The 26,198-nt window shown below is 38.6% G+C and overlaps 1 protein-coding gene across 5 annotated transcripts in view; it reads right to left on the bottom strand.

Annotated features, from left to right (window-relative positions):
• The window catches only part of CADPS2 (calcium dependent secretion activator 2), a 367,836-nt gene that overhangs the window by 238,022 nt on the left and 103,616 nt on the right, over positions 1 to 26,198 (bottom strand). For all 5 annotated transcript variants that reach the window (XM_075208940.1, XM_075208941.1, XM_075208942.1 and 2 more), the window contains exon 8: positions 22,629 to 22,768. In XM_075208940.1, coding sequence (XP_075065041.1) covers positions 22,629 to 22,768 — 140 coding nt within the window. The remainder of the gene's footprint in view (positions 1 to 22,628; positions 22,769 to 26,198) is intronic.

The raw sequence follows: 26,198 nt of genomic DNA, 5'->3' as shown, positions 1-26,198 counted from the left end.
GGTTCAAACTATAACAAAAATGAACCCAAACCAATGTTGTTCAATATTATACTAAAAAACATGACATTAAAAAGCACTGAGGGACCCATTCATCAAGGAACGCAAAACGAACTTAATGTCCGTATTCAACAAGGAGTGGATGTAAATAAACGTCTGTTGATGAATACAGGTCTAGGTATGCTGTGCTCTAACAGACAACACACTGTAGGCCACGTCCAATATATATGTGGAATATAGTTACAAAAGAGCGCACCGAAAAAAAGAAGAAAAAAAACTACTCAATTAATGTTACCTGTTAATAATTTAGTCATTAAAGGCAAAACATAAAATATATTTTTTTTTCCATTTGTTCTCCATAAAATGCATCTATTACAATGTTATTACTGCCTACTGTACATAAATACAGTGATACGACTGAAAAATATGTACTTTTAAGATGCCCAAAGCTTGAATTGGACGTTGCTGTGTGTGCTCGAGCTTGGCACACTCGTACTGTACATTGACTACGTGCATACACCCATTCTTCCTTCCCTTTCTGCCAATGAAAATGTAGGCTGTCGTAAGGGATCTTCGTGCTCAAAAATGAATTGGATGTTGGTGCATTCACTGGTGTATGGTCCAGGTCTGGGCATACGCAGTGCGATTTTACGCAAAATACGGCACTTATTGGTATATGCGTTCCTTGATAGTTCGTGTTTTCTAGGATGGACAACTACAGTTTTAAAACTATAAGAATGCAAAGCTGCATGTTGTGCTGATATGTGCATATTAGAAATACAGCATTTGTATTTTGTATTTCCGGTACACATTATGGGGAATTCATTCAACAGTGCATGATGTAAAAGCTGGGGTGTTTCCTTACTATTAATTAAAATGACATATGCACAAACAGTGTTTTAATATATGTAGCTTTATTATATATCTATATATATATATATATATATATATATATATATATCTATATATATATATATATACACATACATATATACACATATATATATATATGCATACACACACACACGTACACATATATATATTACAAACATATACATACACAAAACACCTATCACAATAAATAGTATTTAATCTCTGCACACATCCCAGACTAATTACTATAAATGTGAAATGACAGCCTAATTAGCAGTGTTAGTCTTGGCAATTAAAATAGCACTTGCACCCTATTAAGACCCCATGATTTTCCCCAGCTCCCCCATCAGCAATTACTGACGGAATGATTAAAAGCCAGTACACATTAATTTGCTCTCCAAGGATACACTAGAGAGATAAACAGTTTGCTATTTGTATCCCCTGCAATTATGACTTGGAGCAAGTATCCCCATTATCAAATCAAAAAGCATGATTACATGTATCATTTATCACAGTTTACTCTGGTGTTAATCACATCATTATGAAAATATCAATTTATGGTGCATAGTCCTTCTCCTTGCTGTAATGGCATTTTAATATGCATGTAAAGACAATTAAAAAAGTATGAAACAAAACATAAAAAAAACAAAATTGGTATTCATTCATGTAACAGAAGAATAAAAATGTTGTTTTTTTTTTAAAAAAAAAACAACCCATTGTTATTATATAGTTGGGAACAAAATATTCTGCAGCACTAAACAATAATGGAGTATATAAGCAATCACATTGAAATACAAACAAATACAAATGACAGACCAGGTCCTGCTTGTGAGAATCAGGTAACAGATATGGGCAAAGCTGGATTAAGTCTCTGGGCGGCCTGCGGCATTTAAGACAAGGGGGGGGGGGCACCTACTGTGTAATATGGCTTCAATTTTAGACAAATAAACAGGCAACAATATGTTCACTCATGTTTGGTACAAGCAGATTTACCAGCTCACGAGCAGAGCAGTGTGAAGCAGGACATACCTCCCAACTGTCCATGCAGACAGACCAAATATTGACTAAGTGGGACAGTCACCCAAATTAGGGACTGCCCCCACCAGATTCAGGACAGCTGGCAGACTGTCCTGCTCTCTCCTACCTGTTCTTGCCGCTTTCACTACCTGTGGCTGCTGGTGTCTTAAAGCTCATAGAACCATTTGCCAAAATCAGCTCCGACTAAAATAATAGCATATACATTTAATAAATAAACCTATTTCTCTCCCCACCAAACAGCCCCAGCAATAAATTAATAGCATTTACATTTAATAAATAAACCTATTTCCCACAACAATTGGCGACATTAAATAATGCATTTATTAAATGAATAGCCCTCTTTCTCCAAAAACTGAACCCCACATTAGACTAATGGCCCCCAAACCAACACAGCATTAAATTAAAGGTACCATCAACTCACCTTAATAGGCCTCCACTATTAAATACCCCACTATCACCCCACAAATGAATTAATAACAACCACCATTAATTAATTATCCCCCACCCAAACTCCACCATTAAATTAAAAGCCTACTTCTTAGACACCTTACATTAAGAACCCTTCCTTCACACTTACCTTCTTCTATCTGCACAGTATTGGGAGAGGCAGACTCTTCTGTTTTCCACTTTTACAGTCTGAGACATAATTATTAAATTACTTTATATATACATGTATACAGGGGCGGGCTGGGCCGGACAAAAAAAATATTATTTTGGGCCGCCAGATCCTACTCCCTATAGTTTGTACTTGGCGGCTTGCCACTCCCCGGGACCAGCCACCTTCTTCACTTGGCCGCGTATCCTAACGATTCGTCCCCCTTCCCTCCATTCCACTATGTATGTTCGCGTGGCGCGCCTCTGTTTGTGTCACATGGGACGCGCACCATGTGACAGGTGTCGTCCCATGTGTGAAGAAACTGATCGCGTGTGCGGATTGAGCCAGGTAAGTGCCGGGGGTGTGTGTGTGGTGGGGGGGATAGTATATTAATATGTGAGTTTTACTATGCTAAATTAATGTCTGTTTGAGAGGGGACCAGCATATGAATGTATTGCGTGTGTGTGAAGGGGCCAGTATATGAATGGATTCTTTGCGTGTGTGGGGGCCAGTATATGAATGGATTGTGTGTGTGTGTGTGTGTGGCGGCCTGTATATGAATGTATTGTGTGTGTGGGGGGAAGGGGGGCAGTATATGAATGTATTGTGTGTGTGTATGTGTGTGTGTGTGCATGTGGGGGGGCAGTATATGAATGTATTGTGTGTGTGTGTGTGGCGGCCGGTATACGAATGTATTGTGTGTGGGGGGGAAGGCGGGCAGTATATGAATGTATTGTGTGTGTGTGTGTGTGTGTGTGTGCATGTGGGGGGGGGGGGGGCAGTATATAAATGTATTGTGTGTGTGTGGGGGCCAGTATATGAATGTATTGTGTGTGTGTGGGGGCCAGTATATGAATGTATTGTGTGTGTGTGGGCCAGTTTATGAATGTATTGTGTGTGTGGGGGCCAGTTTATGAATGTATTTTGTGTGTGTGTGGGCCAGTTTATGAATGTATTTTGTGTGTGTGTGTGAGAGAGAGAGGGGGGCCAGTATAGGAGTGTAGTGTGTGTAGGAAGGGCCAGTATAAGAGGGTACTGTGTGTGAGGGAGGGGGGTCTTAATATAATGTGAGAGGTAGGCTATTAATTTAATCAAGGAGTGCAGGTGGGGGGTAATTATTGGGTGCGATTTTATTTGTGGGGTGAGGTTGGGGCAATTTAATTTAATAGTGGGTCCTATGAAGTTAAGATGGAGTAATTTGATCTTTAATTTAAATGATGGGGTGGTGAGCTATTAATTGATTGTGGGGCTGTTTGGGGAGAATGAGGTCAATTTATTAAATGTGATTGTGAATTATTTAATGCCTGGGATTTTTGTGGGAAATGGTTATATTTGTTAAACATAAATGCTATTTAAATTATTGCTGGAACTGTTTGGAGGGAGAGAAATAGGTGTATATATTAAATGTGTTTGCTATCTAATGTCAGGGGTGGTTGGAGGGAAAGAGATCTATTTAGCAAATGTGAATATTATTATTTTAATGTTGTGGCTGGAGGGAGGCCTAATTATAAAACGTTAAAACGCTATTGATTTAACACTGGGACTAGCTGGAGTTTTCTAAATTTTATGTACCCATTTTTTTTCCCTAATAGGGCCTCCAATATTCCAAGATCCAGATAACCAGCAAATGAGCTAATGTAACCTGCAGCCACAAGTGGTGACAGTGACAAGAACAAGTAGGAGAGAGAGCAGGACAGTCTGACAACTGTCCTGAATCTGGTGAGACAGTCCCAAATTTGGGTGACTGCTTCACTTAGGACAGTTGGGAGTTATGTCCCGCTTCACCGTGTACTGCTTGTGAAGGCAGAACTGTGTGCATCTAACAGTAGTGCACACAGTATTGCCTGTGTATTTGTCTAAAATGATAACCATGCTGCATTATAGGGGGTTACCCTGTTTAAAGTGCCCTTTATGGATGGGCCGCTACTTATGGGCCAGGTCGATGTGCTTGCCCCCAGGGCTAAAGTCTGCCAGCCCTCCCCTGTTTGTATATATTTGTTATCCCTACCAGCCTAGTCCAGCTAAATACTGTTACAAGCTGCGCCGGTGCTTCTAGCCGCCGCGACTCGCTGCCGTCTGCCTGCATCCCGGCCATTTCCATGTCGACCGGGACATCACTTCCGGTTTCCGCATTGCCGTTGCTAAGGCAAAAGTCGGGACGCTCCTCTGTATATCGCCACGCCCCAGCATGAGTGATAGCCTGGCGCGTGTGCAGCATGCCCAATTAATTTACCAGCCTCCTGGGGCTTATTACAGGGTGGTGTCTCAGTGGTTTTTGATTGGCTCCTCTATCTATTTAAGACAGGGTGGGCTTAGCCTCCCTGCCGGTTATAGCATTCTGTTCCTGGCTGCTGACCTTCCCCTGACTTGCTGTGCTGATTCCTGGATTGTTTTCTGTGTATGACCTTTGGCTTGTGTTCCTGGACCTTCTGATTATATGCTTGTGACTCTGACCTTTGCTTATGACTCGGATACCCTTGTTTGCTGCCAGCCCTGATCTTTGCCTGAACCAGACTATGCTGATTGCTCCTGCCCTTGGACCCTGGCTTGCTCCTGACCATCGTTATCTTCTGTCATGACCTCCTATTTCCGTGCAGTGGCGTTATTCATAAGCTTGCACTACGTTAAGTTTAAGACTTAGGGACATCTGAGTACCGGTGAGCATATCTAGCTGTACGGGAAAGGCAGCTGCTATAGGTGAAGATCTCTGCTATTAGTTCTGCAAGCTTATGGTAATAGCTGGTAGCCGTAACAAATACTAGCAGGACTGGCAAAAAATGTTTATGCCTGTGGCCACAGTTAGCAAGAAGGTGCCTTATATAATTTTTATTATGTCTGTTTAATATTAAAATGTTTACATGGCCTTGTTATACATTTCCATATAAACTTGGGGTATGCCCAGAGAAAGGGAGCTAATGGAATGAGTGGTTGTAAAAACATGTGGTAAATTGAGGCTAGTATTGTCCAGACAGGCTGAGCAATTGTCCATGTGGTTCCAGAAAGTAAGACGTTCGTTAAAATCCATGGCACAATTTACAGCTTTACGGTGTCATTTTTTTTTCCTCTTAAAATGCCCAATTTTATAAATGCTACTTTACAGAGACAGTGAGAGAGGGTCCACAATAAAAGCGGTCATAGGGTCAAATAGAAAATCCAGGTCTGAGCAATACATAATGCCACTCTGTACTGCACATTTATCTCCACGTCACAATCCTCAATCGGTTTATTCATCTTATTCCTCTATCCCCCTCAAACCTTTTCTCAATCTCCTCTCTTACTCCTCACTCTCCCCCTACTTAGTATCCTCATTGCCTCTTCAATCCCAGTCTCTATCTCCACCTTCATCTCATCTTATTTCTCATCAGCATGATTTCCTGTCCTGGGCACTCCCACTGCAAGTCCATCCAAGATCAACCACACCTCCGGTTTGCATTCAATGACTTTCATACACACATTTCCAGCTTACTACAACCAACCCCCAATTCTCACTTATCCCCTCAGCTGTGGATCTTCACTTACCTTAAGTCCAGCTCCTCTCTGCTCCACTTTACTGTAAAAGTGTACTGGCAGCGGCAATGTCATCATTACTGAAGCCCCGAAGGCTTAAATAAAGTAATCACAACCTGAAATCGAACAAGTCACCGGGTCCTGATAGTTTCTTTAAAAATGGAAAGAGATTCCATAGGCGCCAAAATGTCAGATGTTGGATGTAAACAGACACCGATAATATAACACAGACGTAGGAAAGTAGGATTGGCAGCTTATATCAGCTAGAATGGATAGGCGCTATCTTCTAAGAGCGACATCCTATATGGGTAGCTGGCAAATAGATCAAGTCTGTAATAGGGCAATACACAGAATGTGTATGCAAGCCGAATCCAAAGTCCCTGTATAATAGATAGCATGGCTGACGTCTGGCTTAATGATTCTGAAGCTATGCTTCTCAAAAAACAAACGGTATTGTCCAACAACGGCTGGTGTCGGGAAGCGGGTGCAAGATCACTTGCCACACCGTAGGAGCTTCCCCAGAGTTTCAATTCTAGTCTCTCCCCTCCATACCGCGTTCTGTGTGTATCTCAAGATGTGCTGCTGTACGCAGCTGCGTCTTCTTTCTTGCGCGTGCACATTGGGCGATAATAGACTCAGATATTTTTCTGTCCTCGCCACTTACGTAGAAAGCAGGATATATGCAGTATGTAAATATAGAAAGTGAGGTGGTGTTTAACCAACGCGTTTCGCCAGTAGTGGCTTCCTCAGGGATTGTTGAGTAGTGAAGGCAGAGTCTCCTTTATAAAGCCAGGTAGAGCTCTTAGTAGCTTCATGATTGGTTACATCTCAATGTGGGCTGGTGTGCCGTTAGCCTATAGTTCTCCTCCTTTGAAGTAGATTGAAAGGTCTAAAGTCCTTAATGTAGCGGTGTTAATAAACGTCCCACAAACAGCACATAAGGATATAAATAGGTAACTTAATATGGTAAGCACATTTAGCCAAAATAAATACCGTATATACTCGTGTATAAGCTGAGTTTTTCAGCACATTTTTTGTGCTGAAAAAGCCCTCCTCGGCTTATACACGAGTGAACTTCTCTTCTCCCGTCCCTCAGCTTTTAACTTCCACATGTGCGTTCCACTGACAGGAAGCTCGGCATTTGGAACGCAAACTTGCGTTCCAAATGCCGAACTTCCTGTCAGTGGAACGCACATACGTTTCACTGCGGAGGTAAGTAAAAGGCTGAACACTGCTAATTTTAATTTGTTTAAAAGGTTATTTCCAGGGGGATTAATTGTCCTCTTGTAAATATAATAGTTAAATAGCTCAACTGATAATCCAAGGTATCTATCTGCACGAGGAGGAATAGAGATTCCCAGATTAATAACTGCTGTGCTTCTAAACCTACTGCCTCTAATGCATGCAATACAATATGCAGGAGTTAAATAATCCACTACCTCCTATTCGTGACAGACTGTCTTGGAATTGAAGGAGCTGCACATACTAATATACCGGTAGGTATATTATCTGTAGCTGTTATGCTATAAGTATCTATTTAGTCTTGAAAAAGGCCTTGAAAAAGTATGGCGAAACACTTAACAGATTTTAATAAATGTAACTGTTATGAAGATTGACTCTGCTAGTTTTCAATTCCTCTTCATATCGTCTGTGTTTTCTCTCCCCCACCTCTTCTCTCTCCCTCCTTTTTCTCTCCTTCTCCCTTCCTCTCCCTGCATTTCTCACCCTAGGCTTATACTCGAGTCAATAAGTTTTCCCAGTTTTTTGTGGTAAAATTAGGTGCCTCGGCTTATATTCGGGTCGACTTATAGTCGAGTATATACGGTATATAAGAACTTGATATTCTAAAAATTTGGTCAATTCAAAGTCAATATTTAACCATTCGGTGTAAGTGTTTTCAGCATAAAAATCCATTTAGTTTCTTCTCTGGACATGCGCCCTATAAAGTCCCCCCCCCTCCATGATTGCTGGACCTAGCAGATCCCCATGAATTTCAAAAGTGAAGGGACTTTGTTATGACATTTCGAAAAATGATTTGAGACGCATGCGCCTCAAACCTTCTCTTTATGTTCCTTTGGTGTTCAGAAATTCGCATGTGCAGGTTCCTAGCGGTTTTATCAATGTACTGCTTTCCGCAGGGGCACTCTAACATGTAGATAACCCCTTTACAGTCACAAGTTAATTTGTTTCTGATTTTATGAGTTTCCCCTATGGATTTTGACATGTCCTGATGGGTCACGTTTCAAATTAATTTTACAAGCGTGGCATCTATCACAAAAATAAAAGCAGTTTTCATTATCTCCCAACCAGGTACTGGGTGTGGATACTGCACTGTGTACCACTTTTCACCAGTTTGTGTTTGAGGTTGTCTGCTTGTTTGAATATGAAGTTTGGTCTTCTAGGTTGGACTTTCATGAGTTCTTCATCACCTAACAGAATACCCCAATGCTTTTTAATGATGTTTTCTACCTTTCTCGAGTCATCACTAAATCGAGTGATTAAGGGCAATTCAATAGAGGCTGATTGTGGATGTTTCTCTTTCTTCACCAACAAAGTATCTCAATTAATTTCTCTAACTTCAATGTATGCTTGTCTAATCAGGTTAAGGTCATAATCTCGAGGAACCTTTCCCTTAAAGTGGAGGCCTGTGCATCATACTGCTCCATCGTCGAGCAATTACACCTCAATCGTATAAACTGGCCTTTGGGATGTTTCTTAACCAGTTTCTATAATGGCTGCTAGTGGATGGAATGTATGAATTGCAGTCCACTTCTTTCAGAAATGTCCTAGTGTCAATCTTATTGTTTTCGAATCAAGGAATTCTACTCTATTCTTACTGATGTTTGCTGTGAATCTGAAATTCAGGTCATTGTTATTGATATAGTGCAAAAAGGATTCTAAACTTTCCCTGGTGCCTGTCCAAATACAGATGATGCCATCTATATATTCTTGCCATGCAAGAATGTTCTTTAAGTAAGGGTTGTTCTCCCATATATGTTCATTCTCCCAGTGGGCCATAAACAGATTCGCGTAACTGGGTGCGCACTTCGTGCCCATGGCAGTCCCGCGAATCTGTCTATGGTACTCACTGGTAGCCCAAAAGTGATTGTGTTGCAAAAGGAACAAGATGCTATCAAGCAGAAAATCAATTTGTTCTATGGACAGTTCCGATTCAGCAGTTAATATGAATTTCACGTGTCTGCATCCTGCCTCATGATCAATAATTGTATAAAGCGACGTGACGTCACAGGTCATAAACGTGAAGCCTTCTTCCCATTCGATATTATGAAGGATCTCTAGAGTGTGACTAGTATCCCTAAGATAACTTCTCTGACGGGTAACTAGTGGCTGGAGGAAAAAATCAATGTAACTTCATAGGCTGGTGGTTAGTGAATCAATACCCGAGACAATGGGTCTTCCTGGTGGGTTGGTAAGAAATTTATGAATCTTGGGCAATTGGTATAGTACTGGTAATCTGGGATTGTTAATAGATAAGAATTTGAGTTCAGCTTTATTCAAAATCCCCTCTCTTGCTGCCTTTTCAACTAAAACATTTACATCTTTCTGGAATTGGCTAACCAGTTTATCAGAGAGACATTCATATGTGGTGGTGTCTTTCAATTGTCTTTCTAGTTCCGTCGTATAGTCTTCAGTGTTAAGGATGGTGATCTCACCCCCCTTATCGCCTGGCTTAATCACTATTTTTTGATTATTTTCAAGATCTTTAACTGCCTCTCTTTCTGCGCTAGTGATATTAGAATGATTTGATGTGTTGTGCATTTTAAGCTTTTCCAAATCTTTCTCCACTAACCTCTGAAAAGTTGTAATGAATGGTCCCTTTAGATGTTGGGGGTAGAAGGAGGATTTCTCCTTATAGTTGGTGTGTATGTATTTCTCTGTTGGATCCAGTTCTAATCTGGTTTGAGAAGTTGGATTGCTGGTGTGAATGGGATCATGAAAAAAATACTTCTTGAGGGTTACTTTCCGGACAAATTTTTGGAGGTCTATGTATGTTTCGAATTTATTGGTGGCTGCAAATTTAAGGCCTTTTCCCAGAATCTTTCTCTGTGGTGTGGAAAGCATAGTATTACTGAGATTGAATATACCTTTCTGTGTTCCTTCTACTTTCTTATTTTTAGTTTGACCCCCCCTTTTCCTCTTCCTCCTCCTCGCTTTCCTCTGAAAGCTCCTGTCATTTTTTTCTTTTTTCGTACATTCATGACCATGCTTTATAATATATATAGCAAGCTTTTTTCGCCTTATCTTGTTGGCTTGTTTAATTATGTGTTAAAGGGAGGCTCCTTTAAAAAAAAGCCCTCAAAACCTGCATTATTGTCATCCCAAAGGAAGGCAAATCTCCATCAGACTGTGCCCATTATGGACTCATTTCACTTTTAAACATAGACATCTATACGAAAGCCATTGCTGACCGTCTTAATGCTGTGCTGCCCCATCTGGTCCACAAGTAGCAGGTGGGCTACATACCGGGCCATGTATGAAAACACCAGAAGAATAGATAGCCTTATTAATTGTATCAACTCTACTAAGACCCCGGCTGTAGTGCTTTCTCTGGGTGCAGAGAGGGCCTTCGACCAAATTAGCTGGCCCTTTATGCTGGAAACTCTTTGCAAATTTGGGTTTGGTGGCACCTTTCTTCAAGGTATACAGGCTCTATCTTCCAATTCCTCTGCTAAGGTTTCAATTTAGAGTGCTCTCTTCCCCAATATCGATCACCAACGACATTAGTCAGGGATGCCTTCTTTCCCCCCTGATCTCTGCCCTTGTGATCGAGCCCCTGGTAGCCAAAATTCACTATCAAAGGTGTAACAATTGGCTACAATGAATATAAACTTAGTTTATTCGCAGATGACATCCTCCTTACGATAATTTCCCCCCACACTTCCTTGCCAAACCTGTTTGCCACTCTCGCTACTTACGGATCCATCTCTGGTTACAAGATAAAGCTCTCCAAGACTGAATCCCTCGCTCTCCATGTGCAACCCCCAACTCTAGGGCTCCTTAAAACCAACTTTAGCTTCTCCAGGCAGCACTCCAAATTAAAATATCAAGGTGTTTTATTATTTCCCATTATGACTTCTTATACGCGGAAAACTTTCCCACCATTATCAAAACAATTAAGATGGATCTGCTCAAGTGGCAAAAACTAATCATCTCCTAGCAGGGTAGGATAGTAGCCCTTAAGATGAATATCCTGCCCTGCCTGCTTTATCTCCTCCAAACATTCCCAGTGCAGGTGCCTAGGTGCATCTTAATCCAACTACACTACTGATTCTCTCATTTTGTGTGGCAACAAACTTCCGGGCACCAGGTTTTTCCACTCTGCGAAGGGGGGCGGTTGGCAGTGGCAGGGGCTTCCCGGACATCGGTTTGTATTATGCTACCTACCCTAGCCAAGTTATGGCGTGGTTTACAAAAAGCAAGGGCCCGAGGTGGATTGATCTGGAGTCCTCCTGCTGCCACACACCGTCTGTGGTTTCAACATTGGGGGTATCAATGGGCTACAGGCCTCTCTTATTGAGATCTCACCTAGTTGCCTTCTTCACCTGTCGGATATGGGACTACTGCAAGATCCATTTTGAGACCACCTTGACCCATTCCCCTATAAAGCCTCTCTGGGACAATCCCTCCTTTACCCCGGGGCAATACTTCTCTCAATTTAAGATATGGCAGGAGAAGGGTATCAAAATGGTGAGGGATGTTTTGGACGTAGACCAATGCATTTCACTGCCACTGCTGTTGGAGAAATTTTACCTCCCTATTAGCCCCTTCACTTACCTCCAGGTGAGACACTGTGTCGACTCCCTTCCTAAGCATAACATAATGAGACTCCTCACTTCCCTGGAGTCTTTATGAGTACATTCTCCTTTGCAAAGAGAAATGATCTCTATTTTATATAATCTTATCTCCTCCTCCAAGCAACCCGACACCCCCATCCATAAGCTCAGGTGGGAGGCTCACCTGGGCAGACCGCCAGATGAGGATACTTGGGCAACAAGTATCCCTTGTCAAGGAAACAAGCTACAAATTATATTACCGCTGCTCCCTGGTTCCTACCCGACTGAAAAAAAATCTACAGGTCCACTTCCGACTTGTGTTGGAGGGGTTGTGGGGAACAGGGGTTCTTCCTCCACATCTGGTGGTCTTGCCTGGGGATAGCTTCCTTCTGGGATGACATGGCTGCTTTGATAAGGTATTTCCCTGGCACACTGTTCTGTAATCCTTCTACCTATTTATATTGGTTCTTTATATTCCGGTTTACAATTTAATATGTAATTTATCTATGCCCTTTTGGGACAATGTCAGATATCTTCATCATCTATTTATTTATATAGCGCCACTAATTCCGCAGCGCTGTACAGAGAACTCATTCACATCAGTCCCTGCCCCATTGAAGCTTACAATCTAAATCTCCTAACATACACACACACACACAGACCGAGAGAAACTAAGGGCAATTTAATAAACAGCCAATTAACCTATCTGTATGTTTTTGGAGTGAGGGAGGAAACCGGAGCACCGTTTATTGTGTTACAAAAATTTACAAATAAAATTTTTAAATAAAGTAATCGCATTCATGTATTGTCTTACTATAATACCGGCGTGACGGTACACTAGGTGGATAGTGCCGACAAAGCCCTTGAACACAGGATTTTAAAATACTTTTTCCTTTAAGAAAGCTATTGCTGAGAATCATCATGTGCAAACATATTATGGATTTGAATATAGAGATTTTTCATTCTTGTCCTCTCCTAGTTTACGGTTTTCCATTGACAGCTCCATGGTTAAATATTTGTCTCTATTTTTGTTTTGACAAACTGCCAAAACTCTTCTTATTCTGTAGATATAATTCAATTCTTTCAATATTTTCTTATTCATTCTATTGAAGTTAATAAGTTACATTATAATCAGGTAAGAATGAGGAGAGAGACTCAAAACAGTTAGTGAATGAGAAACTACAGTTTGGAGGAGAGACCGTTTTGGGGTGACAAGCCCGTGGGAGCCAGAGGAAAGAGGTTTGTGACACCATTCCCAGACCCTCAGTCTCAATATGTATCCAGTTTCTAAAGGATGCGGAACCACACCACAAGACACTGAGCAAGCTGAACAGAGCGATAACAACGAAAGTCAGGGATGACTAGCCCCCCTCCCTTTTTTTTTCTCCTATTTAAAGACTCTGCAAGCTCTCAATTACTACATCTTCTGTACCTTACTACTCTCCATTCAACACTTCCACCCAGTCCCCCTCATTGCTCCCCACGTCACTACTGCATACTACACACCCAAGCCTATTCCTCTATCTCCTGTCGCTCCCCCCACCACCACATATCGCCCTGCCCCCCCCCCCCCCCCAAACATCCAATCATGCCAACCTTATTCCCATCATGCCTTTTACTCACCTTGTCCTGTCCTGTGCACTCTGGAATGGGCCCAATAATTCGGTCAATCATAGAGCACAGGATATAATTTAGTCAATCAGCAAGGCTCAAAAATGTCACAAATATAGACTTATAAAAGAAGCTTACAACTATGGATGGTTCACCTTAATTAACAACTATCCTTTCTGTTGTAATTTAACTAACCACATCTGGTGGACATTGTTCATAATTCTTTTCTTGAACTTCAACCTTGGCCCTTCATTCACCCACCCTTTCTTCCCCTTTATAACTCCCCCCCCCCCCCCACCCCCCTCATGTCTTATTCCCGGTCCCACACTTCCTTACTCCCTTGTCTCCTTGTCCTATTCCCTAAAATGCACTATGAAAATCCATGTTCTCTGTTTAAATTCCATCAATTCTCCTCAGACATATTCATTATTTTCTTATGAATTTGATGTAATAAGTCATTTAAAATGTAAATGTTTGCAAACTTTTAGCTAAAAACAAAACAAAAAAGGAAAAAAAAAAGAAAAAGGAACTGACAGGCTCTTTGACATTTTTGTTCCAGGAGAAAACATCAGTGAATTTGAGATTGTGATATTGATGGCCTAGCCCCTGACTATTCTAATCTTCACTTCTGTTCTCTGCACACTACAGAATTTTCCACCAACTTTGTATGCTGATCTATTTTACATCCGATCGATGGTCCGATTGCTCGGTCCATGGACTGCATACACGCTAGCCTTGTTTTAGACGATAAAGGGAAGAGCGGACATCCCTTTAGCGACTTTTTACAGCCATGTTTTCGTGAACAATGATTGCAATTTCGTACACACTGAAGCAACATTTGCGGGGCATGTAACGATATACCAAAGACATTAGCATAAAGGGGCAGAGTTTTCACTATATTTAACACCCAAAGCCGCATAAAAAGAGAAGGCAACACTGTCTCTTTATTCATTCCTATAAAATAGAAGTTTATTACCATACATAAAGTTTAGAAAAAACATTTAACTGGTAAAGTGCAATGCAATAATTATTCCCTAATAATAAAATCCATTCATATGTAATGCAATGCTCCATTCTCTGCGGTCATCATCGCTGATTGGTCCACAGCAGAACCAAACGCCCATGTCCGAGTGTCTAAAATGAGAGGAACCTGTCTGGCGCCGAGGAGCGCAAGAAGATGGTGAGTGAGGAGAAGGTGTCAGTGGGGGTTGCGGGTGAGGAGAAGGTGTCAGTGGGGGTTGCGGGTGAGGAGAATGTGTCAGTGGGGGTTGCAGCTATGGAGACGGAGACTGAGTCAGAGATGGTGCTGGAAGGGCAAAAAAATGTTGAAAAAGTTAAGGTGGGGGATGGAGATACTCAAAAAAAGCAAAAAACAAATCCAATGGGCCCAAGAGAGGTGGAGATGATGGTCAAAGTACTGGACCAGTACGACTATGACATTAAAAAAGGTCAGTAGCACACATGTGTATCTGCTTGAAGGACTTTATTTCATTCTAGTTTCACATGAAGCAATGTAAATGCCTAATTTGTAACATAGATTTGTTTTGTCAAAATGAAGAATGGTGAGAAGGCCTGTTTAGATACCACTGATACCACTAACGTGACACCTGTTATCAAAGAAAAAAATGACGTTTAATCCCAAGATATGAAAGAAGTTAGACACGAAGGTATTTCAGTGAACATGTATAGACAACTAAATGCTTTGGTCCCATACCTGTACCGTTATAATAACCAAAAGTTTTCCAGAATATATGGAGGTTATTATTGCGATTGTGCCACAGGGACCAAAACATAAACTGATCTCGAGCAGTGTGCAAGGTGAGCAAATGAGAGTATTTCTGGCGCTGGATATAAATTACAGATATAGAAGTTTAATGGTAAACATTTTTTAATTTCCTTGTTTTGTAGGTAAAGAAATCAAAGGTAATAGAAACCCAAGCGACATCAAGAAAAAAATTAAAAACCTTGAGAAAAATTTTGTTGAAATGTGTATGCTGTTTGGAACTGTTCTGCCACAAGCCAGTAGCACCTTTAAAGTGTAATACTATTTTTTTTCACTTGCCATATTCTGCAAAAAAAAATTGTGCACTTTTTTCCTGCAATAAAACTGTTGCATGAACACTGTGTGCTTTATTCTGGGTATTTTACAAATATTAGTTAATAAAGGTTAATATGACTTTGTAACTTGAATAGTTTATAGAGGTATAAGTTTATAAAGGGTAAATATGAATAGATTCCCAACATAGATGCAAAGGGTAATAACACACGTGCTTTACACAAGTGTAATGGTCTGCAACCAGACAGGTGCAATACACATCTATACAAAACACAAATCAGTGATGTGCTGATACCGCACCACGTGGGACTGGTACAGGCATCACATATTTACACACGCCCCCAGGTTGAGGAAGTATCGGAGGATTGTCGTGGATCGGTCGGAAGTTTATACACTACACAACGGAAAGGAGATTGGAACGAAAATATTGAACGGTACGACCAACCAAATGAGGCAACAATCGTCCATTTGGGCAGACTTTCGACCATCGTGTCACTGCACACACTGACCCGACTTTCGAACAAGCGGTCGTATGTTGGCTGGTTGAGCCGATTATTGGACAAAAACCCTGTAGTTTGTACCCAGATTTAGCAGTATAATGACTCAATCTACTAGAATCAGATAAATTTCCATTGTACAAATTATATTACCCATGTATTCACACCTGTCCCTTTTTATATAATTCCATCCGTTCCTATGCTTGTCATTATCCCTTGCTATCAGTCCTGGCTCCATGATACTCCCTGTCACAACTGTATGCTTCATGCCTTTAAAACAACACAATTAAGGAACCAAGGACAGTTAGTGCACTGTGTACAAAAAATAATTAAGAAGTTGTTCGAGTCTTCCTAAATCCTGGACTAGCCCTAAAATAGTTTCAACCAGAAAGACCGTGAGGATGGAGTCCTGTTCTGTTCTAGTGAAAACCAGTCCCTTGCGGGTCATCGCAGAAAAAAAACAAGAGCACCCCCTCCCAGAGGCTACCAGCCTTGCTATGAAAACTCACAACGTTATTCAACTTTTTTTTAATATTAGACAATATGTCAGTAATGCCAGTCTAGATATAATGGAAAAAAAAAAAAAGTTAATGCCCACGCAACTAACAGTTCATTGGACATTACAATCACTGCGATCATAATAAAAATATGTATAATCCCAAACCATAAAAGCACATCATATCTTAGACATCTCAAAGGCTATATACACTATATGGACAAAAGTATTTGGCTACAACTGTTAATTACTGAATTGATGTGTTTCAATCAGAACCATTGCCAGAGGTGTATAAAATCACCTAACCATGCAGTCTCCATTTGCAAACATTTGTAATACAAAATGGGTCAGTCTGAAGAGCTCAGTGACTTCAAGCGTGGTACTGTGATAGGATTTCACCTTTGCAATAAGACTGTTCATTAAATTTCATCCCTGCTGGATATTCCATGGTCAGCTGTAAGTGATATTATTAGACATTGTTATTGATTTACATTACAATGGAGAATTATCAACAATTTAATTCCCCATGTATTTTCTAAACTAGCAAAATATTAAAATAAAGAATTGTGAAAATACTATAAAATGGCTAAGGTACTCTTTTAGAATGGCAGCATATTGCTACCCAACCACCTCTCTACTCACATAGATGTATATTAAGTGTTGTTCAAACTTAGTTTCTTAATAAAGATTCAGTTACAACACCCTAAGGGCTAGATTTACTAAGCTGCGGGTTTGAAAAAGTGGGGATGTTGCCTATAGCAACCAATCAGATTCTAGCTTTCATTTATTTAGTGCATTCTACAAAATGACAGCTAAAATCTGATTGGTTGCTATAGGCAACATCCCCACTTTTTCAAACCCGCAGCTTAGTAAATCTAGCCCTAAGTGTTGGTAAATTTAAATATTGTTGCTATTATAATGCAATAAAGTTTCTTTCAACTGTGTGTGTGTGTGTGTGTGTTCCTTTCATGATTTTATAACCAATAAATTATATTCACCACCACTCATTTCCAAAAGCAATTCAAAGGCCTTAGTAATGCTACAATTAGTGCAATACTAACTTTTATATATTGTTTGACAGTATTAGATCTTCATTATGCAGTGCAATTAGTCACATGATGTCTATGAACTGCATACATTCCATGTATTGCTGGACATTAGAATCATGAGGACTCAGTAGGCAGTGATTAATATATACTGTCCCTTTTATTTGAAGTTGTAGTCTTATGATTAACTGACTGATCTATCTATAAAAATACCTGTGCTCTATCAGTTTCCTTTTATGCTCAGAGGTTTTCAGTTTATTTATGATAATATATTTTACCTCTACAGTACTCAGAGGCTTATAACTTCTAAATAAATGATTCTTAACAATCTAGCTTCAATTGTAAGCTGCAGCTAACTCATTGCCTGTCTATTCACTATAAGGTTAACTGCTAAGCACAGGTGTTTACTCAGGCTAATGCTCTTGCTAAAAACACACATGCTGGTGTAGCACATTCATTCAGTGTTGTCAATATTTAAATATTAACCCCTAAGCGTCCACTATGTTAGCCGGCAACAGAAGATCAATTTACATAAAAAATTAGTAAGCGAGCGTTTCGCTAGATGCTTTATCAAGACCAACCGATGGTAAGATCTAAAAAGCCTTTTATAATCATAGAAAGGCAGTATTCACCCTTGCTTGGAAACGTTTGTTTGCAACTGCCTTCTGATAGGTCCATATTGTAATTAGGGCTGATGTTTCTTTATGTCTTTGAATTACAGTTTGAGAGGCAACTCTTTAAACCAATCATATTACAAGTCCCACCTTTTAGCCTCACTTATTGGTTAAAGCTCCCTTGTTAACTTCTGGAGCCATGTATATCGAGGCCATCATATATTCTTTAGTGATTTTGCACTATGATCAATCTATATATTAACAGGGCTACATTTATATCCTAAACAGACAGTAGTAAATTATTTTTATATTATATAATATACTGAACGGACACATTCCATTCCACGTAAGTCATAAGGGTAATTCAGTTTTAATAGGATCTATTCCTATAAAATTGAATTAGTTATTACTGATTAACCATTTATTAATAATATAATGCATGTTTAAGTGTGTTTGTGAAAATTATATTGAAATAATGATGATAATAATAATAATAATAATAAATAAAAATAAGATTATAATGAGTGCTAAATATAATTATTATGTACACAGATTTTTTTATTTTTATCTATGACTGATCCACTTAGCGCTGTGATGTATACAACCCTTTTTTTCTGTGTGCATTTTATCTATTGGAAAGTTGGTGGCCTTTCCTGTATATTTTGGGCAGCTTTGGGGAGTACATCAGGGCCCATTCCCGTTATACATTGTAATTCTTGATAATTATTATGTAATCTTTATACAAAATTGATATGAAAAGGGCTATTAAAACAATAACACAATATCATACACAGTGAAAAAATAGTGAAAGGCGAAAAAGGTAAGTGATGTTTTATATTATTAATATCATAATAAGGAGTAAATTTTAATGTAATATTAATAAGTGAACAAGAAAAATTATAAAGTACCCTCAATTATTATAAAGGTGAATACAGGTAATTGATGAAACTGGTGAAAACTATAAGTGATACAAAATGAAGTGAAAGATAGATAGGGATGCCTTTATCATTCTTAGTATTAATAGTGCATAAAAAGCAGCATAATTATTATGATCATTCAGACCATGGGGTGTCAGACTCCCCATTAAGAAAATTTTCTTTGTTTTGTCAAAAGCTTGCTGAGTTTAAACGGACTCACTTCTCTGTATTCCCCTATAGATCTCACCTGATACTCTCAGTAAGGGCCTCGATCTGTGGTGCAGACGCAACCAAGACCAAAGCACCTTGCGGTGGACCCTGGTGAATACCTTCTGCCCGTTAGATTCCGCACCTTGCTGGGAATAGTGCTAATTTGGGCAGGTCTAAGATCCAAACCTATAGAACCATGACAACTTCTTTTTGTCACTCAGAGACTCAGTGGAACAAGCAATTTAACTTGACCCAAACTTTTGTATACAATTCTATTGTAAAAGATATATATTATCAGCTTAGAGCTCATACACAGGATAATGGGCACACATTTGTGGTATGTTACACAAAGGTGTTTACAAACATTTATTTTAACACAGCAAAAAGAAGAGTCTTTCCATAAAGGGTAATGCTACAAAGTTGAGAAAAATTTCCTGCCCAATTATATCTAGTGGGAAGTAGTAGCAAGCTCACATTACTTCCCTGCCCTCCTGCCATTACTTGGAAAAAGAAATAGCTAAAATGACCTGAAGCTTACTTATCACAGGCTGGGAGCACCATCACTTTACAGAAATTACCTGGCGAAGATAAGGGAATAAATAAAATCACATGATGACCTTTATTTTGCATCTTTCATTAAAGAACAACTGGTACAAGTGTAATATACATCACTTAATTCAGTAATTTGTCACTTGTGAAGGAACAAATAAAACTTTCCAACACATTCAATTTATTGGTAATGTATCATATCATTTTTGGGAAAAGCTGTGGCTGTTCATTTCCAATCATAAATTAAACAAGAAATTAAGTCAATTTAAAAAAATATGAGCATTACACTTCATAAAGAAACATTTTTATATAGGATATATTAATATTCATCATAAAAGTCTGGGTCATATACATACTGCATCGTTCCTCTAAATTACCATCACAAACCATGTGATAATTCTAGCAGCCACTAGGTTATACTGCAGGATCAGTTTATAAAGAGCAAGTAACCATGATTCTTGTATAGCAACTAGACAATCAAGTGAACTGTAGTTGAATGCACAAACTGTGCTGTTCACTGTATGTGGCAAAAATAAAAAAGTGACATTGTGAAAACAATTCTGATAGACCATAGATTTCTTCAGAAACAAAACAAATACCAAGTCTATTCAAGAGAGCGATATTGAGAGAGAAAAAATAATAATAAAAGGTGAGAAATTGGGCGCTCTGTTGTAATTTCTATTGTAAATGGGAAGTGCTAAAGTATAATACATTATTCTTTTCAGCTGCACAGGTTCTTATCTCACACATTATCTGTGATATAGAACTGGCAAATCAATAAAGCTCACCATCTTTAACCCCTTCAGTGGGACTCTTCCTGCATATAAACCTCAAACATGCGAAGGACGAATTCCACTCGTATAGCTTTAGCTGCCAAGATTTAATCAATCAGGAGTATTTACGTGTATACATCTGGCTGCGTCTGATGTCAAGTCATGCTGTGCATAAAGATAGCATTTTTCATCATAAGGTGTGTCAGCTCTTTGGAAGAGTCTGAACCCGTGCTGCATGTATTGGAATAAGGCTTTCTGTGCGGGGCCTTTTTGAAGGACATATGCCCATTTCTGTTCAACTCAGCAGAAGGCCCATAGTGCTCCAAAGCATCTCTATTTTATCACCACAGCAACCCACAAGATTTAAGAGTAACTGGAACAGAGCATATTCATAATATATAGACTGCTATAAAAGAGACAAGACAAAGGGAGGACTTCCGGATGCATAAGCCTAATCTGCATCCAGAGAGCCTTAATGAAAATATCAATCGGAATGACTTGTGACCAATTTGTATTCTTGAGATATATTTGGAGAGCACTTAGCTACAGTACTATTGGGACTGAAGATTAGGTGTTGGTTTATTTATTTGTAGCTCACTCCATGGCATAAATTAGTCCTCTATATAGGTCACACTATTGGACTATTTTGCCATTATTATTCTCAGGGGTCTAAACATTCTTTCATCCTCTTTTTTTTATGGATTGCCCATTTAATTTTCTTAGTATTATTCGTATACCTATTTTTGGTATTCTAGCATTTTTTTTTAGTGGCCTTTAATGAATACATGATCACTATCCCTTATATAAACAGTTAATGTAAATGTAATTTTCACTGTATTATTTTCAATACTGTGAACACCACATAATAGGGTTATATTGGTTAATCTATAGTAGTGGAGAAACTATGTTATTCACTACCATCAGGGGCCGGCTGGGCTGGGAGCCAGGAGGGTATCTTTCCCCCGGGCTGGTCCAATAGTGGGCTACATTGGACTGGATCACTGGCCTACCTGCATTTTTTATCCTTTAAAATATTCCTAATAAGTTGCTGAGCAGAGTGTCCCCAACAAATTTGGAAATTATATAACAGTGGTGTAAATATGACCCTCTTTAGAGAGACTGAATACATGCCTTTGATGAAACTGTATATACAGAGAAAAGCATCAAACCAATTTATTTACTATTGCACACCTGCACATGAACTTATAAATTGTAAGTAGTCTGTAACAATGTGATATCAGAGCTGCATTGAAATACGAGCTATGTAGAGGCTAATTATTCAGGACACCACCAGGCTACTCGCAGCACTAATCAAATCTGAACTGAAGCACACTCTACTCTAAAGAGTGGTAGGATTTGTATATTTGATAGACATTGTTTTTGATGAACCATATTTAGCTATAGTTGCGACCACAATATTCCTAATAAAAAAAAAAAGATCCAACGCTACTAAATATTGGCCTCAGGCTGGTTAGTCACTGCTCATTACCCTCTCTCTCATTAGTCTCTGGGGCCATATTAGTTGTTAATAAGAGAAATGTGTTAACATTATTATATAAGACCACGGTTGTGATTTTTTACTAGAAACTATCAGTTATGACTGCAAGATTACAGTTTTTCAAATTGATTATATATTTTATTTATCAAGTAATCTGAATATATTGGAAGTTTATGAATTTATTATTTAGATTATATTTTAATATCAGTGTTATAACCTTGGCTTAAACTTTATTGGTTCAAACATTTATCTTGGGTAAAGTAATGTACACTGATTTTATTGTATGCCTGATTTTACAGGGATTGAAGAATCCCTAGAGCAGTAGAATTAGTTCTTTCTCCAGTTATTATTAAACATTCCAAATTTTTCATTGTTTGCACCAGTAAGTGTTTTTTATAATAGTTTTTCCATTATATGCCATTTGGCATGTACTATGTATGCAGGTGTATTTATATACACATGCATATACATACATTTACATTTTTATTTTATTTCCTTCATCTATGAAACTTAATTCTTCCATTTTTCATGACCAAGACAGACAGTTCCTGCTTACCCGCTATGCTTCATATGAGGTGGTTTGTCCATTCTCACTGCCAGTTTGATCTTCAAATCGGTGTCTTGACTGTTTTTGGGAACAGACATTTTATGCAGCTCTGGTAATTTAGAATTATTGGGAGTTGGTCTAAGTATCACCTGAGTAAGAGAAAGAGAAAACTACCAATTACTATTTTACAAAAAATACTGTTATCTATTCTATTATAGATATTTTTATTTTAATGTGATAATGAAATGTAGATATTCTGCATTATTTTAATATACTAGCTCACCAGAGTGAGCTCCTACAAAGCCCTAATCATAACAATTTAACTTGGTCATTCACCTAGGATGAAAATTGTCCAAGTAGTCATCTCAAAAATCTTTTTTAAAAATATAACAAATATAACAAAATGTGATCTAGGGGAATATGGGGTTACAAACAGCAGAGAATGAAACAATCAAGCTGCAAACATTCTGGAATTAATATTTCAGGAAAGGTCAGAGTAAACGGGGTTATACCTAACTTATAAGGCACACAATCTGACTCCAATAAAACACCAAAGAAATAAGCTACAAGACATCCAGTATGTGTATGTGTTCATGACATGATTAAGGGGGAGTTATGTAACAAAATGGGGTATATTATATAGCTTGTGAATTAAGTAATTTGTAAAAATGATTTCTACCACAACATGAGCCTCTCCATCTATGTACTTTATTTTTTGCATAAGATTAACAAAAAATGAAGGTCATTGTTTAATTAAGTAAAATAAAGTTGCTAGCAATACCAGATATATATGGCTCATGCGAAAGCATTCACTTCCGACATGTATTATACATTGTGCTAAGTATCTTCATGGTAACAGGCCCCATCACATTGGAATCAATTTTGGGGGTCGCAGAAGCTTGGCTCTAGGGTCATCAGGGCCGGATTAACCATAGGGCTAACTGGGCTACAGCCCAGGGGCCTATGGCATCCAGGGGCCCTTGAAAGTGCTCAGCAGCAGTATTGATCGGTCGGGGGTGGGGGCGCCCCCGGCGCGATCAGTGCTCAACGTTTCATTTTAATTGGAGGTAAGTGCCGGGTGGGGGGGGGGGGGGGCAGCTCAGATCACGGGGGGGGGGCCCTCACGGGGGAATGGCCTCCGTTCCCTTAATCCGGCCCTGAGGGTCATTGACAGTAAGACAGAAATAAAAATATGGTATACATAAATTCATGTGTAGTACTCTGAATGCACCCCCAAAAAGATAATAGGTATTTTGAACAATATGGTGCTTTACATTCCAAGTGTCGTCCCCAGCTTGAACCTAGTAGTAGGTGTTAGGCCGCATAGTACCTTCCCAGTACAGAAAAATATAACAACTATAGGCAGCTAGCTTAGTGTAACTAATACAACTAATAATAATAATAAATTAAATGAACATTCATTTTTAAGACTGATCCTTCTAATACTTTCTTGGTACCCATCTAATTAGATGCAACACAGGTCAGAATAGAACATATTAAAATTGACAAGGCAGTGTTAAAAAAATCCTTAATGATGCCCTTTTTACCCCTCTGAATTTTACTCCCATATGTCCTCTGTCTATTTGCAGCAGAAATAGATCTGCAACCCACGCTATAAATTAAGCACCATATCACCCTGACATTCATTTAATGCAGTTGTCGCTTATCATAATTAGGCTGTGCTAAGGAATCTTAACTTGTATATTTATATGTAATGATTATTGCACTGTTCCATTTCTTACACATACTCTATTAGGCAGAAAATGTTGACACCATTCAAAAAAGGAGAATTAAATAATGTCATATTTTATTTACAAGTGCTTGATTCTGGTTTGTGAAAACTGCTCTTGAACTGAATTACATTAACATGTCATTTCATACAGGATTCAGTACTTAAAATATAAAGTGGCTTAATTTCTAACAGTACAATAAATATACACATCTGCCAATAAAGGACAAAGTAAAGTGTAGTTTAGTTGTTTGCATTTATCAGTTCTAGACTGAATAAGTGGTTTCAAAATGGATCATAGAACTTATTTAATTAGTAAGGCATGTATCTACCTGAATGTAGGCCATGATATAGAATACAATATATAAATGGAAAGCAGCAGCACACAATTACATCATTCTAGATGAGACAGTAAATTTATCAAGGCTGTTTGATAGGATATAATATTTCCATAAACATAAATACCAATTAAATCTCTTGGTGGCATTAACCAATCAGCAATTTGTTTTTGATCAAATCTTTTATTTGGACATTCGTTCCCATGTACAACATACAACTTTAATTAAACATTACACATTATTGTATCCCGAAAGCTTTAAAGGGTAACGCCACTCAAAAATGATGTGCATAATTAAAATGAAACGTTGAGTACTACAAATTTCTACAATAACACGTCATTCGTGAAACAGGACAGATGTTGGTAAGGAGAGATTATTCGTAAGAATCTTTGGATGGCAGCAACAGTGTCTATATGAGTCTTAAAGAGTCAAGGGGTATATTTACTAAACTGCAGGTTTGAATAAGTGGAGATGTTGCTTATAGCAACCAATCAGATTCTAGCTGTCATTTTGAAGAATCTACTAAATAAAGGATAGCTAGAATCTGATTGGGTTCTATAGGCAACATCTTCAGTTTTCAAACCCGTAGTTTAGTAAATATACCCCAAGAAGTCTTATTTTATTTTAAGCATCAGGATTTGTTTTAGTAAGTTGTAATTCCCAACAAAATTATTTTAATTAGGTAAATTCATTTTGAGTTACTCTTTGAGATGCTGTTCGAAGCTGGCCCTAAAGTTCAATTTATTTCTAGTATTAGATTTTTTATTGTTCACGAAAGAATATATCAGACCATTTTAAACGTCATTGATTTTATACATTTGTAATAGTAAGGATATTTAAAAGAAGTTTGAAGGCTTTGAAATTGATACTTGAATTCTGGATGAACAATTTTTGATCATCCAGACTTACTGCATTTTGTTCATCCATTTTGTACTGCGGCTGCTTCATTGGAAACAACTTTTTTTATTTTTAACTGTAGCAAAGTGGATTTTTTTAGTGTTTCCAGAAGAGCTAGGGCTTTCATTTGGTAGCATACTGGATTAAGTAGCTATATTATGTGCATTAGAAAGGAAAATGTGGACACAATAAAACCAAAAGGCACCGTCTTCCCATACATAATCCATGCAACTCTAGATAATTACCGCACCATTTTATCGCATAGTTTCCAAAGAAGGGGAATACCAGATATATTGTCCCCAAAGTTTAAATTAGATATAGGTCCAACAGCTGTGGTATGAATTTTATTCTATTTTTCTCCCCCTCTGAAATACTTTATTATGATTTTTTAATCAGGTGACACCTTGAGGACTTCAATAGGTATTTTCTAATTTTAGCACTGATAACTGATCCAATAATAACTAGTACAGCAGTTGCTATTAGCTTCATTCTGGCTGAATCTAATATCATGTCCTTGTATGGGAGGTCTAAATCAGGTCTACCATGCTTTTTAAAAGGTCCTACTAGATTGTAAGGAAATCCCGGTGACATTTTCTAAAGGCAAGTGGGGTATAC

This window comes from Mixophyes fleayi, chromosome 4 (genome assembly GCF_038048845.1).
Source record: "Mixophyes fleayi isolate aMixFle1 chromosome 4, aMixFle1.hap1, whole genome shotgun sequence".
NCBI classification, from domain to species: domain Eukaryota; kingdom Metazoa; phylum Chordata; class Amphibia; order Anura; family Limnodynastidae; genus Mixophyes; species Mixophyes fleayi.
Note: the sequence above shows the minus strand (reverse complement) of the source record. Positions and strands in the feature narration are given on the sequence as shown.